The sequence below is a fragment of the Accipiter gentilis genome, chromosome 22, assembly GCF_929443795.1.
Source record: "Accipiter gentilis chromosome 22, bAccGen1.1, whole genome shotgun sequence".
Classification (NCBI taxonomy): domain Eukaryota; kingdom Metazoa; phylum Chordata; class Aves; order Accipitriformes; family Accipitridae; genus Astur; species Astur gentilis.
The window spans coordinates 26,997,573-27,012,962 of NC_064901.1; the positions used below are offsets into that span (position 1 = coordinate 26,997,573).

The following is a 15,390-nucleotide window of genomic DNA, read 5'->3' on the forward strand; positions in this document are numbered from 1 at the left end:
GAGTGGGAATAGAAACTTGCACGATTTCCACGTGCTGAAAGACATGACAGTGGAAGACTGGCATTTATACTGCACCCCAGTGTAAATCGCTCTCTAGATTTATACAGTATGCTTCTAAATAAAGCTTTATCTTTCAAAACCTTTAAAAGCAGGTTTAGCTGCTGCTCGGTAACCAAGTGGTGACACGTGTATATCATGAGTTTGTTTTGTCTCCCAAGAAGTTTGGTAAGAGATCTGGTAGAAAGCAGCTCTGTTAAGGTATTCCAATCAGTTGCTGTAAGATGTAGGTCAACCTGAGATAAAGTACAACAGTATTGCGTATTTGTGATGGTACCACTGATTTCAGATTTTCATCCAAGGTGTGGATTGGGGGAAGAGGGAGAAGGGGGAGGGTGAAGAGCATGGAGCAAAGGGCTGCAAATAACTGTGGGATGGGGGAAGAAACCGTCTTTGGAGCAAAGTGAAGGTGCTCTCCTTGTCTGGCGGCCCAGTTCTTGTTGTATGAACTACAAAATGATGGTAAAGGAAGTGGAATGTAGCTAATTAAGCTAAAAAAAGGAAATTATTGAGTTGCGCAAAAGCAAGCAAGGCTAGCACAGTCAGTTAAAAAAAAAAAAAAAGAGAGAGACTGAGACAAAAATGACTTTGAAGTACAGAGGCTTATTATTTGATTTGTAAATAGGATGAACCTCTCTCCACCCAGGTTATGAAAAGTAAAAATTGTCATGTATGGGTAATTGACGGTGACAGCTCTGGCATACACAGTGTAGGAGGTGGTGTTTTTGTTTGACATGCCCTACATGTGTAGATAACAAGTTAGGCTCTCATGTTTGCCTACAAATTGTTGCTAAGCACTTTTGATACCCTTTATATTGATACTTCTGTTGTCTCTTGATTTCAACTCTATTTCCTTTTAAGACAAACAAAAAATGGAATATCCTACAACCTCCAGCTGCACCTTGCTGCATTTCAAGATAATATGGATTCAAATCCAGGGGACGCCTGAGGAAATGGATATTGAATGGATTTAACATTCTTAATATTCTTTTTTTTTTTTGTCCTGGACTTCTCAGCCCCTATTACTGTTTTCTAAATTCCCCTGAAAAAGTGAGTAGCAATTGATCTTGGTTTCACCTCTGTTAACATCACCAAGAAAATCCTGTTTCTCAACTCCCACATCGCACGTACTCAGTGACCTGGTGAAGTGCTGCCTCCTCTAGTTTTTATTTCCCCATGTTCTGCATGTGCTTGGTGCCAGCAGGAAGCATTTGTGACTTGGAGAAAGAAAAAGCTGCCAATGAACGTTCAGTCTCTGCATAGAGATGAGCCCAAAATACTGACCCAGGTCTGAATGTCCCCCAAAATCTCAGTGTCTTTGTGTTGGTGGTTTTTTCTCCAACTAAGAATCCCAAGCACAGTTGACAAATACAAATACAATACGGAGTTAGACTTGAGAAAAGCAAAGGGAACTAATATTTTACATGCAATGGAGCCGTGCATTTCTCAAAACTTTTTTGAAAGTACCTGTCCAAGTGAGACTTGACCTGCCAGGAGGACCATACAACTAGAAGGAACTGGGGAGACTGCTCCCTCGTGCCATGGGATTAATATATGATCTGCTTGACCACTTCCTCACTGCTTCATGTGGCATGGATTTGAATGTTTTAATTAGGAATATAAGTGGGTGGGAGGAGTATTAATATTTCTACTGGGAAACCAGTGCCTTTTGGTAAGTTTGCCCAGTCAGAAAACTATCATCTTCCTTCAATAGCTTTTGGTCCCTGAGATTGACTCTCTTCCTGCGGTTCACCTCAAAGATGTTAGTTAAAAACAAATAGCCCTTTTCCTGGGATGAGCTGAATGCCCTTTGGAGATTAGGGAGGATACTCAGTACCAGGTAAGGTCAGGTCCGAAACATCTGCCTACAAAAGAGGGTACCAGTGGTGGAGGTAGTATGGGTTCTCCAAATAAATGCTGACAGCCACCTTGCAGAGCCCCTGCTCTCTGTGGCTGGGATAAGCTATCTGAAGAGGAACCCAGGGTCTGACTCAACAAAAGCAACTGGAAGCCAGCAAAGTGTTAAAACACTCAGAAATCAGAGGAGGGAAGGAACAAGTGATATTGGCCAATGAAAGCTATAAACCAGCTGACTATGGAAGAAGACTACTTGGCTCAGAGATGCTTTACTGTTTCCTCCACTTATAGTTGCCTTCCAAAGTGGATTATCATACTCCCTAAATGCCCTAGTATTTCGCTCCTTCCCTTTCTTTGCATGACTCATAAATCACATTATGCCTGTATGATTTAAAAAAAAAAGATAAAAACTTCACAAGAAGGGACAAATAATCATAACTCTATAATGTTATCTTATATCACAGAAAACTGTGTACATTTTTTCCCCATACAGGACATACTTCAAATAAAATAATTTTAACACCAATAATATAATGTTCCTTCTTCCCGACAGAAGTAGAATTGGTTTTTCACCCCAGTTTGGTACATAAATATAAGAAAATAGTCTTTGAATATTTACATCCAGGTGTTTTAAATGTTATTTCTTGACATATTTAATTCTCATTTTCTCTCCAGCCACGGGCATTCTTTCCAAATTTATATACTAATCTCCGACCATCCACACGCTCCAGGATTTCTCTTTTGTAATAGTATCTGTTAAAACAAAAACATAGAAAAAGATTGAAGATTAAATTAACGTATGGTCCTAAAAGGCCACTGCCAAATAGGCAATCCCTCCGCTAGCTGAAAACTCTTTATTTTCTATTGAGTTATATATATAATACCTAAGATTATTATAACTGAAAGCGGAGAAAAAAATTGATGTCTTCTTTTTACTTTATATTAATTATCTTCTGAGTTTTAATTTCACCGTATTTCAGGTCATAACATATTGCCATATTTATCACACGGTCTTATGAGATTTCATGGGGTTTTATTTCCAGATAAGCCAGGATCTGAAATCAGACCAGGAAAGAATCTCAGCTTCCATTTAAAAATACATTTTGAACTTGAATAGGTTATGGAAAAAGTGCTCAAAATGTTAAAGCAAAGAGCAGAAAAAATCCTCACATAGAATTTGTAAATCTATTTTAAGATAATGGATGGGGGCTACATCTAGTTTCTGAACACTGTTGGAAATAACAAGGTCTCTGGCCATTACTGGGCCCTTTAAACCCTCCCAATCCAGTAGCATGTGAACTTTCAGCTTGCTACAACCGTGTTTCCTTCCTACATTGGTTGTTTGGGTGGACAGTAACAGAATGTATATTATATATATAACTCATGTATGTTATGTATAGTATATATATTATAGCATACAGGAGCAGGAGGGGAAAGAAAAGACAAAGAAGAACATAATGTTACAATCCCAAAAATAGTGGGAGAGACTCAGCTGTCAAAGAACGCAACTGGTGCTGCTGACTTTTCATTTTTAAAAGTCAAACAATGCTCCATTCAGGTAGCCTCTTTATGTGCCCCAGTCTTCTACAGCAACATCTCAGCTCACCTCATAGCCCGGCTGAGCTTCTCATAAGTCATGCTGCTGTTGTTTTTCTTCTTTCCCCAGAGCTGAGCCACAGCTTCGGATTTTAAAAATCTGAAGACACCTTCTGACCGGTCTTCCCACTTGATTAATCCCGGATTTTTCTCAGGATTGAGAAGAATATCTCTAATAAATTCCCAAAGATGAGTTCCTCGAGGGTCTGAAAGAGGAAAGGGGCAGGAGGAAGGCGTATCTAAACTGCTCTCTGGGCTATGTTTACCATTTTTATACCATGTTCTTTCAGTGTGTCATCTACAGATGGTGATCACTCAGTAGGGACAGGCTATAGTTCCTGGAGCACAGGACCCCCACCTCAGAGATATATAGGCAAAAAACACTGACAGCCTTTACGCTGAGGCTGGAGATGAGCGTCAGCCTTCGGCAGCCTGAGCCCCACAGCAGGCAGGTAGGAGCCCCAGCAACCAGGGGAAGCAGAGTCCAAACCACCCACGGCTTCCTTCTGCCTTTGACACTGTTTGTGCCCTGAAGAGAACATGTTTAACTCTTCCTCTCGTCTCATTTGCCCCCTTTTCCTGATATTCTTCTACAGCATGGCATGTAACCTGATACTATCGTGCAGTATGTGAAACAGCCAAGATAACTGTGAAGTAGCACACGCATGTGAATGCATGTGAATGTGGAGTGTGAATCTCCATGCATTTAAAAGACAGAGAGAAGGCAAAGGAGGTGAAATGCCATTCTGCATCAATGAGTATTTGGTCCCAGGTCTCTTAGGTAGACTTAAAGACGTAAGAAAGTATAGAGTCGCTAGAGGGACAGTGACAAAACTGGCTAGCCAAAATTGTATGTGCAAAGGGTATAAAAAAATTTGACCATGGTATCAGAAAAGGCAAAACCAGCTCTCTGATTTCAACAGGTAGACCTCCCGGTTTAAGCACAAATCCATCCCATGGTTACCGTAGAGATGGCCCTAGAAAGCCCAGGTCAAAAAGAAACAAAGATTAAATAAGTCCAAGTCAGATGTAGCAGTCTATGAATGAAGAATAACAAACAGTGACAAGGTGGGCCAGAAAGATAGCAGTCCTTTGGTCTGACTTCAAAAGCATGCAAGACCTTAGACCAAATTAAGAAGGAAACAAGCTAGTCAAAGATGTGAAGGTAAACAGAAAACATTATACAGTGCAACATGAGTAGAAGTAGATTTAAGTCAACTAATCCAATATTTTTCTTTGTTATTATAATTGTTTTCTAGAACCAACAAAATGTGGTGGACCTAGTCTATCTGGACATCAGTAACATACTCAGTAGATCATGATACAGAGCAGTACTGAAGAAACTGGAAATGTAGAGGATTAGCCCAGCAAGGCAAGGTGACCTTTTCTATATGCCAAGGTTGTGACTGAGTTCTTAGAATCATAGAATACCTCAAGTCCATAAGGATCATCAAATCCAACTCCCTGCTCCTCACAGAACTACCTGAAACTAAACCATATGTCTAAGAGCTTCATCCAGATGCTCTTTGAACTCTTGACAAGTTTGGTGCTTCCCTGGGGAGCCTGTTCCAGGGACCAACCACCCTCTCAGTGAAGAACATTTTCCTAATGTCCAGTCTGAATCTCCCCTGATGAAGCTTCATTCCATTTTGTCATGTCCTGTTGCTGGTCACCAGAGGGAGGAGATCAGCACCTGCCCTTTCGCTGCCCACTTTGAGGAAGTTACAGACTGCGATGAGGTCACCCCTCAGCCTTCTCTTCTCCAAACTGAACAAACCACGGGACCTCAGTTCTTCACAGGTCTGTCTTTGGACCAGTCCTATCTAATCCTTTCATGAGCAACCTTGATATACACACAAAAAAAAGAAACAAAATATCTGTGTGCGGATAAAAAGTTCAGGAGTTCTGGCTGGGCAAAGTCACAGAGAAGGGTAGGAAGAGGAGTCAGGAAGAGACAGATAATCTGGAGACCATATTGAAACAGGATGAAATCAAACATTACGAAATCTAGTGGAGGACCAATATTAAGGTTTTCTATTCTAGATATAGGGAATGATACAGGATGCAACAGATATACACAAGATATTTTCAGCATTAAAATCTCAGTAAAGTACATTAATAGAACTATGTCCAGAAATCCTAATTATGGTAACCTGTCTTCAGAGTCAGGTTGAATCAAAACTAGCAGAAAAAGCAGATGAGGGGAGAGGAAAGACTGCCCTATCAGAGGGGAAGAGGTGGAAGGATTGAGGGGCAGGTGCTTGCTCATGACGCCATGTGTGAGAAGTTCTGCAAGGAGATGCTGAGCAGGGTCTCTGGTGCATGCTGCACCTGGGAGGCATAGGCACGAGCACAAGCACGGCCATGCCCTCGCACAGATCTTCCTGATTTAATCCTGTGTCTCCATCATTCCTTTACTCCAGTCCACCAGCCCAGCTTAACATAGGGCAGAGGCAACTGGTTACTGGTTGCTTCCCCATAAGCCCTCACTGATGCAAACAATTTTAAAAGTATAACAATACTGAGTCAAAAATAACGTAAGCAAACAGTACTAGAAACAGTCAGATCCTTGGAGGATTCAATGACAATGATGATCTAACCAGTTTTGCTTTCAAAATGCTTCCTTTTCCTTCCCGAAGGGGATTTGCTTTTAATGTGTTTCTTTTCCTTCAATCAACCAACCATTATAAACATGGATGTCGACTTACTGTGCTTCTTGGTGTGGGACTTTAGGGTATGATCTTGTGATTTTTTCACATCTGAAGAATCTGCAGAGAAGGAAAATGAAGTCTATTTGTAAATTTGATTAAAGGCTTTCCATTGACTAGCAGGTTGAAAGAAACAAAACCACAAAAAAGAACGAATATCTCTTTTAAAGATAATCACTTTTCAGAAGGTAATCTAAGTGAGGAGGAAGGGGGAGAGTTTTGTTTTCTGTACCACATGTTAAATAGCACACTTCACAAAGAGACCATTGATGAATAAAGAATGAATGCAGAGGTAAACATTTGGCTTTTGAAACCTAAATTTGATTAACAAATACCTCACCTCATGTTATGTGTGAGAGAAAGAAAAATAAGATAATCGTGTCTATAAAAGGAATCCTGAATTGTCCCATTATGTCTTAGTCTTTGCAGAAGCATGTATCTTTGGGGGCTTATTTGTTTCTGAAGAGATGATCTAATGTGAAATGTATGCACTGGTACCAACGCGCAGAAGACCTACCTGACTAAAACATAATGAACTGGCAAAGCACTGGGGGGTGAGGTGGGCAGGGTGGGGGAACGGGGCTGCACTGGTAGGAGTTTTTGGCAGCTGGACGTGCATATATTGTTGTGTGGCTCAGAGCCATAGAAACAAGCCATTTCTCATTGATGGTACTCACCTGCAGCCAGCCAGAGGAGGAATAAGGTTTCTGGCACAAGTGTTTCTTCAGAAATTAAGAAAAAGAAGAGTTCCTCCTGTTCATGACTGTAACCTACCTCACAGTCTGCACACTCGACCCTCCTGCCCTCAAACCACAGCAGCCTGGTTCTACTCTTGGCATTAATGAATAGCTTTCACTTGATTGCTCTAAGTCTCGCAAAATCTGTGGGATAGTCCTGAGAGGGAGCCCCTTCTGTGTTGCTTTTCAGCATACTTCGTGCCTGAATTCCATAAAGCAAAGCTTAAGGTCCCACGCATGTTTTCCCAGCTTCTGTGAATGCACCATTATCATACTTTTCATGGAAACCAGGCATTTGCATGGGAAAATGACTCACAGGAAATATTCATTTGCATGGAAACTTGTCAGATTTGCACAAGCAACTGCAATAACTGCATGTGAAAAGGTAGATGCAAAGCTATTCACACACTTGCTTTATTCATACATAACTGGAAACATAAACTGAACAGGTCAGTGAGGATAAGCCTAACCTCCACTATTCTGAGACTGACAATTATTGTCCTTGACCCCCAAGCAGAAAACGCACCCTGAGTCATTTTGCCTCCTCACTCTCAAAGAGCAGGAACTAGCCCGAACCGCACTCTGCTTGGGGGGAAAAAGTAAAATGAGGCTTATTTCACTGCCTTTCCTCAGATTATGATTCCCCTGATGTTATTAAAAGTCTGTGGGAACTCCAGGCAAGGACAGCAGGACCCAGTCCTTTATTTGCCCTCTTATATAAATCCTTCTCATTTTCAAATCCCACAATTTGCTTGCAAATGTTTGTTATGCTCCACTTAGCTGGCGATTTATTCTTGGAAGTTCAGTTGCCTTCTGCTAGCTGGTGATTTATTCTGGATTTCAGCTGTGTAAATAGCCTCCCGCTCTGCCTCCGCTCCTTTGTGGAGACCGGTTTCAAACATGCCATGTTAGGAGGCTGGGGCCTGACAGATGAAAAGAGTTATGATGCAGTTTCAACAAAGCCGTCTTGCAAAACTTTTGACAAAAGGTTGCACAGTATTTGCATATGATTCAGGAATGAGCCATTTTTTTACGGGATATACAAATTTAGTTTTTACAGGAGGTTGTGCCCTTGGCATGCCACCCTAGCTCTAGGCTTCAGCAGTCAGCAGGTAAACACACTATGCCAGGATCTTGACAGGTCCCCAGTGCTGTCAGAGAGCTCTGAAATCCTGGTAGCCATCTTGTGACAGTGGGTGGAGGCAGCGGAGAAAGCAAACAGAGTGTTTGGTTGGGGTTTTTTTTTTAAGGTTTGGCGGTTTTCTTCTTCTGGTCAGGGTTTCTCTCTTTTTTTAATTTATTGCTGAGTACATCAGATTAAACGGTATGCCACTCGGCAAGTCTGGCTGTGCTGGAGGCCGGGGGACGCGGCGAAGGGGCAGGCACAGAGGCTGCGGCTGCCGTCCATGTGCGGGGGCACGGAGCTGCCCCGGTGCAGAGGCAACTCCTGCGGGGCTGCATCCACAGGAGTGTGCTTTCCTTTCTCATCCTCCCATGACCTCCACCGCTTTCTCCCTCGGGTCTGTTTGCTTAACAGCCTCCCAAGGAGGACCTGTCTTTCCTTTCCCCCTTTCTTGCCCCCCCGCTGTCCCTGCTCCCCTCTTCTCCCACTGCCTTTCTCTCGCTCCTCTGCCACTGCGGTCAGCCCGCGGGACACAGCCCACAGAGCGTCCTGACGCGTGCGCCTGGACTGCGCTTTCACTGGGCACTACGGCAAATAGGTTTGCTCTTTCTCCTGCCCTTGAGCAGGCAGGTTGCGCTGTGTCTCTGCCTCGTGGAAGCGCTGTGCGGGGGTGAAGAGACATGGGGTGCATGCCCTGCTGTCGGCTCTGGTGGTCCCCGGTGGGAAGCCCTTCTGCTGGTGCGGCTGGGCAGAGGGCTTGGTGCCCGCCTGGTGGCTCCCCTGGGCCGACCCCAAACCCAGCCACAAACCCAGTAACCTACTCAGCATGAACCACTGGTTCGCTAGGGAAACGCAGCCAGCTCTCTGGAGGAACGCGGCACTTGTTTGCCTATAACCAGCTACACCACAGAGAAGCGTGCTGGAGCTGGAACGTCTCGTCTCGCTGACACTAACATCTTTTCCTTTGACTCAGTCACTTTAAAAGATACGTAGAGATTGCAGATTATTTGATCTTTTTCGTCCTGACAGAAGAGAGAAGCATTTCTTTAAAGCAAGCTATTGTAATTATGATAGCTAAAAGAGCTGTCAGAATCAGTATTGCTTGGTTTAAAATTACTGGAGGCTCAGTTGCAATCCTACAACAGAAGACCACAGACACTATTATATGTCGGTAGCTCTGGGACAAGTGACGAACAATTAACAATATAATTACAAGTTCCTTACCAGGAGGCTGGTGACTAGGTGTCATCATGGAAATCTGAGCACGACAGAATGTTTTACTGTCCAATAGCTCTGGGAATTCAAAAGAAGAAATTTAAAGTAATAGTCTCAGACAACAATAAAACCATCTCAGAAATGGATGAAGTATTGTGATGTTAGTTACCTACTGTGCTACCATAGCCACTGTCATACAGGTAATTGTCTTCTTTCCAGGACACCATTAATGACGGATCTGAAGGTAAAAGACCAAAAGGAAAATCAGATCACTAAAAGAACATTTCTTAGCAAAGAGGTGAATATTGAGCATTGAGGGAATAAGAAATGTGCAAAAAAAGAGCTGTGAAGGTAACCAAGAAGTGAAGGGGCTATGCACAAAATTATTTCCTTTCACTCAAATTATGGATGGTGTTTTGCATACTCAGGCAAATGTGCTTATACAAAGCACTGACTTTTAGAAATAATGTAGTAGGCGCTTCCTTTTCCTGGCTAATATATCATTTATGCCTGACCTTGAAGGAGGTTGCCTGTGCCAGATCAACTCTAATTCTACCCAATCCAGTCCTGAATTCTCAGCCCCTGGTGATTATGACAGTGCTTTGGTGCCATAGAGATGAAAGTGTTCTCAAGTATCTAGTGAAACAGGAGGATGCTTATAACGAGTATAGAACTCGATAGTATAGAACTCGAAACTCCCCTCTGAAACAGAGCTTCATGTGTAAGCACATAGTGAGAAACATCAAAGCCTAATCCTAGATGAAGGGTCATTTTATTACAGGCATGTCAAGTCCCCATCCTTAATGTAAAAACCACCTTCATGATTAAAGAGGTTTTAATAATTTTAGTGACCTTCTGGTGAGACGGATCAATATAAGCAGAACAGAAGTATGACATGTACATTGATCAGGAAATGACCCTCTTCACTGTGCATTTTTTAGGCCAGAAGCCTTAAAAATCTCTTTTTCTTTTGAATCCAGATCAGAAAGGATGAGATGTAACGTTCAAATCTAGGTTTTCCCTATTTTTTTTTTTCATGTTCATATGAATGAAATAAAAAAAAAACACGAAAATGAGTTATAGCTAAATCATCATGTTTGGCTGAGTTACCACTTATGACATAGGAATTTAGCAGGCATGCTAAGTAATAGCTGCATGTTTGGGCACCCAGAGCTTGCGTTCCTACAATAGCGCACACACCCTTTGCTTGCTTGGACACCTGATCTGCCTAATGTTGCCTCTGAAAACAGGCCTTACTTAGCTAGAACACGGGGAGACAGCTTGTCTTCCCGTTTTGGCCTTTTTCACTACCCAAGTCTTTGCAACTGCGACAGTCTACTAGGATCAGGCAGGCTTCCCTTCTAAACCACCAGCCCCATCCCTGCTGGCTCACAAGGGGCCCCTTCCCCAGCAGCCCTAAACTGCACCGCCTTCTCCTCCCCATGCAGAAACTAAACCCACTCGCACTGCCCGTGGTTGGCATTGGCAGAGCCCCACCACGCCACTCCTGATTCAGCATAGCTAGGGGAACCATCAGTTAGTCCTGGGATTTGGCCTTTCCAGGATGTGCAGCTGAGGTACTTTGCACTGTACCGTGTATCTCTAGTGGGAGGAGGAACTAATATTATACCAAGATCTCATAAATCAGGACTTAAAGGATTACTGTAGTTTTCTATATGGCAGTCATTGAGGCTGCTGCATGCACATCACCCGCAATTATGTGGGCACAGGCAAGGAGCTGACTGCAGATTGCAATGCTTGCCCGCTGCAAGAAGGTGAATATTGTCCCTGGCTGGAGAGGCTGGGCTCCTCCAGGTTAGCACAATAAATAGGCTGGTAGTATTTGTCGGAGACATCGCATGCTACGAATCTGTGTTCATTCTGCCAGGAGATATTAAAGCGTGGCTCATGAGCACACTCACATACAAAGAGGCTGCAACTAGTGGCATAGAGACTGTTTGGATATGGATGGAGGTGCTCTGGCAAAGGACCGAGGAAAATAATCGTGCCTGAAGAGGAGGATTGAACTGAGCTGAAGTTCTTTTCTCGGTGAAACAAAACCCTGGGAGGAAAGGGATCTAGCTATGAATACACTGGAAAAAAAGACTGCCACAGGAAAAATGCACATCTGGTGAAATCAAAATACTACCTGAATTTCAGTTTCATTGAAACAGGTAAAGAAATTGAAATACAACATTTCTTTTCCCTCGAAGTTGCTTTGTTTGGAAATTTCCTCATGTTTCAAACATTAACAGCACTTCACAACAAAATATTTTTTCTCTCTTTTTTTTAAAACTGAGAATACTGTGAAAATGCTTGTTTTGATATCTGCTGAATGAAGCATAGAATGAAGTCTTCTACAAAGCTGCACTTGCTAAGCACTGCAAACTATTCCAACTCTGAACATCAATTATAGACTGCTGATACTGCAGAGGTATCCCAGGAAAAGTGGCCACATGCAAACTAAGATACGGTTGTACTACCCGGAACTTCAAAAAGTAGACACTGACTGATATTTGTGTTACTTCTTTTATTCTGCATGATACACTTCCCATTTTATTTAATGCCATTTTGATATCTCTTTCTTGGAATGGACAGTTTCCCCTTTTTTGTCACCGTCAAAACACAAGTTACCCAACTGTTACTCACCTGTTTGCTCTGTCTTCACAATGACATTATGAGATTGGTATATGTCACTTCCACACTGGCCTGCAAGAAAGCAAACGGCAGATAGGATGTATGACAAAGAGCACAGAAGAATCAAAGGTATTAGCTCCAAGCAGCAACTGCTACAGCTGAGCCAGGGCACTAATTTTGAGGCAGGAATCATATCCTTTCCCATGGTCCTTCAGATTTCTGCCTTATGTCATATCTAAGCAATCTACCAATACAGTGAATGAGGTATAAGCAGTATAGCAAACCTAGCAAATGCGATCTGCCAGGTAGGTCTCTGGGGAATGTAAGCAACTTCTGAAGATCCCAGAATTTGGACCACTGGACATGCATCACTGCCTAATATCTGTTTACCGTTCCATTTCAGGTGCTGCAGGTTGCTGTAAAGAAGTTGCCCTGCTGTCCCAGCTGCCTGAGTGAATTCCTGCAGGCTCATGCTGCACAGATGTTCCCCGTTGATATCAAACTCCTGGAAGGGTATGCAGTTGGCATCCAGTTGGTTGGTATCAAGGAGATGCTGCAGCCATTCCCAGACTTGAAACTTAGTCCAGTACTGCGGGTGTATTTCGTGCCACTGGGTTCCATAGAAGCTGCTGGACACTGGACAAGAAAATAGGTATTTACTGTCTCTACTGGCACCACGGGATTATGTCAATGACAAGAAAGGCCTGTAGCTAAATTGCATGCCCTGAAAGTCCACAGATCTAGATTCTTTTCTCGGTCCTTAACACTAGCTCAGTACCTATTGCTGGAGAAGGTATTGTTATTATTTTTTCCTCAGTTTTCCAATTAAAAGCTAGGAATTATTACATTACACCTCTCTTGGCAGACTGAGTATGTAGGAATTAATTTATTAATGTTGGCTAAGTACACCAAAATTCTTTGATGGAAGATACCTTACAGAAGTACTGTTGGAAAGGTATGTTGATCCTTGTGTGGGAAAATAATTTTAGTGCATCAGAAAATGATGGAAAAGCCTTGCAAAATTCTCATAATGTGATGTGGAAATTTTCTTTGAATAAGGACTTAATAAGGACTGAATATGAATTGTGGGATTCAACCAAAGAATGGTAAAAGCCAAGGCATCTCATATTGCTCCACAGTAAAAGCCTATCAGTATGGCCCACAGCTTCATGACAGAGCTGACGTTCTGATGAATGCACATTATTTCTGTAGTCAGGTAAGGTGATTTCTGAGTGCAGTAGGAAAACTCATTTTTAGTTACGGAAGCTGCCTAATTTTCTGGTTAGGACGTCTGAATCTTTTCTTGGCAATCTTTTAAACTGCTCTCAGTTGTATGTCATTGCATGACAATAATTTATGTTGTGCAAATGAAAGAAAATTGTATATGGGGATAGGATAATTATATAAGATAAGAGCAAAGGCAGGACTGCTTTAGTCTGCCCTCGCAGAAGGCTGGCAAAAGGAGTTCAGTGCAATTTATTCCTTGGGAAAGGAGGACAGTGGAGTGTGCCAGGCAGAGATGGTGGCGTGATAAAATGCTCACAACTGCATGAACAGTTTAAGGATGAGGGAATGAGAGATTGCAGAGGTGGCTGAATTACAGGAGGAGGAAAGATTGCCACAGCCTAATGCTACAGGAGCCCCGTTCCAGGATGTGGCACTGGTCTGTTCTCAGTCTCCCCAAGAAAAAGATTACCACACAGCTGTGAGAAATACTGGCAACAGTGGATATTGCTAGAAAACCACAAGCAACAGAGTTGGCACATTTTAGGAAATCACCCCCCCCTCAGATCCCATTAGACCTCAGGTCTCTTCAGCTGAGATACGGTGCACAATGCTAGTTTCCAGGTAAACACACAAAAGCCCCACAGTTACTTAGTTTTCTTTATCAATATTGGCCAACAAAGTCTGTGTCAGTAAGTTAGGGAGTTTGCAGGACTTTTCTCATCCTCCTGTTGAAGGATTCGAGGAATGATTGTGGAAATGATTAAGAGTGTGGTATGTCAGAGAATAAAGGTTTGATGGAGCTGTCAAGTATTCCTTGAAAAGGCGGTTGATATGTGTTCCTATCACTTCAGAAGGGTAAAGGAATATCAGAGGCCACTAGACTCCTAATGTAAATGGAGAGCCTTTAGTGAGAGGAAAAATTAGCTAGGTAAAAGCGGTGAATGGTTGTAGAGGCTGGTCTGAGCTTTCGGCTTCCTGTCCCTCTAAAACATGAGAAAATCCTGAGGAGTTTCACACTGGAAACATGAAGATAGACCCCACCATTTCCCTTCACAAAATCCTGTGCAAAGGGAAACTCAGCCAGGACTTTTTCCCCATGAATCTGTTGCAGACAGGTCGGCACATTTATTAAGTGCATGCTTATGTATTCCTGTGTATTTAGAAATTACACATAAAAAAGAACAAGAGTTTCTTTGAGTGGGAACTTTAATTGTAAGTTTTGTTGCAGCATTAGATTAGAAGGACAACTGCAGTATGTGTTTGCTTAGATTTTAAGGTTTACCTGTTGACTGAGTGATGAAAAGAATATAAAATTTATATCAAACACTCTATATATAGATATATATCTATATTTTTATATTGAGAGAAAATATGTGTGAACATGTTTTTATATATACAGCTATATAATCAGAAAACAGTAAGAGAAAAAAAAGTTCTCAGCTCACAAGCTATCTAGTGCTCTAATGCCAGTCTGATTAGAAAGCTATCTAGTAATTTGAGCTGAAAAAGCAAATGCAGTAGGGGAGCAAAAAGACTATTCCCCTGGAAAGCCGGAGGGGTGATTAGCACTGAAGACTAATGTTGCTTCAGAGAAGGCATGAAGGGTAAAGGTAAGAGAGAAAGAATACTGGACTGAAGAGAGGGAGCTTTTGGCACTTTCAACACCAAGTTCATTTTAAGAAAAAGAACCAGTAAGGAAATGAACCATAAACTGATCACTTTCAGAAACTTAGTGTTGCGAGTTCAGTTGTTTACAAATAAAGTAACAAATGGAAATTTTTCTTACCAGAAGTGAAACTCCAGTAAATTAGTATTACTGAAAAATAATACTTGTGCATGCTTAAAGGTGCCGCAGCCCCTTCCCCCTGCCTCCCCAGAAAAAAACATAGCTCAGAGCCACTGAATTCCTCCTACCATTGCATGTGGAATATCCGTCTGTCCAGGAAGGCTGCTGGTGGAGTAGATTGCTGCTGGAATTGTTACTCATTCTGCCAGCTCCTTCCAAAATCATGATCTGTAAGTGAATCGAACAGCTTGCTTAGTGAGTGGTGTCTAGTCCAAGAGGTAAATGGCAAAAAAAAAAAAAAAAAAAAAAAAAAAAATCCACTGAAGGTGAAGTGAGGAAGCCAATTCCATTTGTAGAAGATACAAGTGAAATCAAGAACATGTTGCCACAACCCCTTTTCCACTGCCACAAAATCTCCTTATGATAAACATTACCATGATTGATTTG

The 15,390-nt window shown here is 42.2% G+C and overlaps 1 protein-coding gene across 3 annotated transcripts; it reads right to left on the reverse strand.

The window, feature by feature from the left end:
- Positions 1-2,527: 2,527 nt before the first annotated feature.
- EHF (ETS homologous factor) lies at positions 2,528-15,171 on the reverse strand. 3 transcript variants are annotated; one of them, XM_049825499.1, is made up of 8 exons: positions 15,072-15,171; positions 12,321-12,566; positions 11,943-12,002; positions 9,463-9,531; positions 8,975-8,977; positions 6,219-6,278; positions 3,521-3,716; positions 2,528-2,667 (listed from the first exon to the last, which is right to left on the reverse strand). In XM_049825499.1, the coding sequence occupies exons 1-8, from the start codon at positions 15,166-15,168 to the stop codon at positions 2,568-2,570; spliced, it is 831 nt and encodes a 276-aa protein (XP_049681456.1). In that variant the 5' UTR covers positions 15,169-15,171; the 3' UTR covers positions 2,528-2,567. The 3 variants fall into 3 exon arrangements, with proteins under 3 accessions (XP_049681456.1, XP_049681455.1, XP_049681454.1); XM_049825498.1 differs by lacking the exon at positions 8,975-8,977 and adding an exon at positions 9,303-9,371; XM_049825497.1 differs by lacking the exon at positions 8,975-8,977 and having other exon boundaries at positions 15,072-15,168.
- Between the last annotated feature and the right edge of the window lie 219 nt (positions 15,172-15,390).

What these genes read in the sequence shown, in the direction of transcription:
- EHF (XM_049825498.1), bottom strand. Translation starts at nt 15,168, where the DNA reads ATGATTTTGGAAGGAGCTGGCAGAATGAGTAACAATTCCAGCAGCAAT. An exon ending in TGTGAAGACAGAGCAAACAG is followed by an intron (nt 9,532 to 11,942) that starts GTGAGTAACAGT and finishes TTTTACCTTCAG; the next exon opens with ATCCGTCATTAATGGTGTCC. An exon ending in GTCCCACACCAAGAAGCACA is followed by an intron (nt 3,717 to 6,218) that starts GTAAGTCGACAT and finishes TTCCTCTTTCAG; the next exon opens with ACCCTCGAGGAACTCATCTT.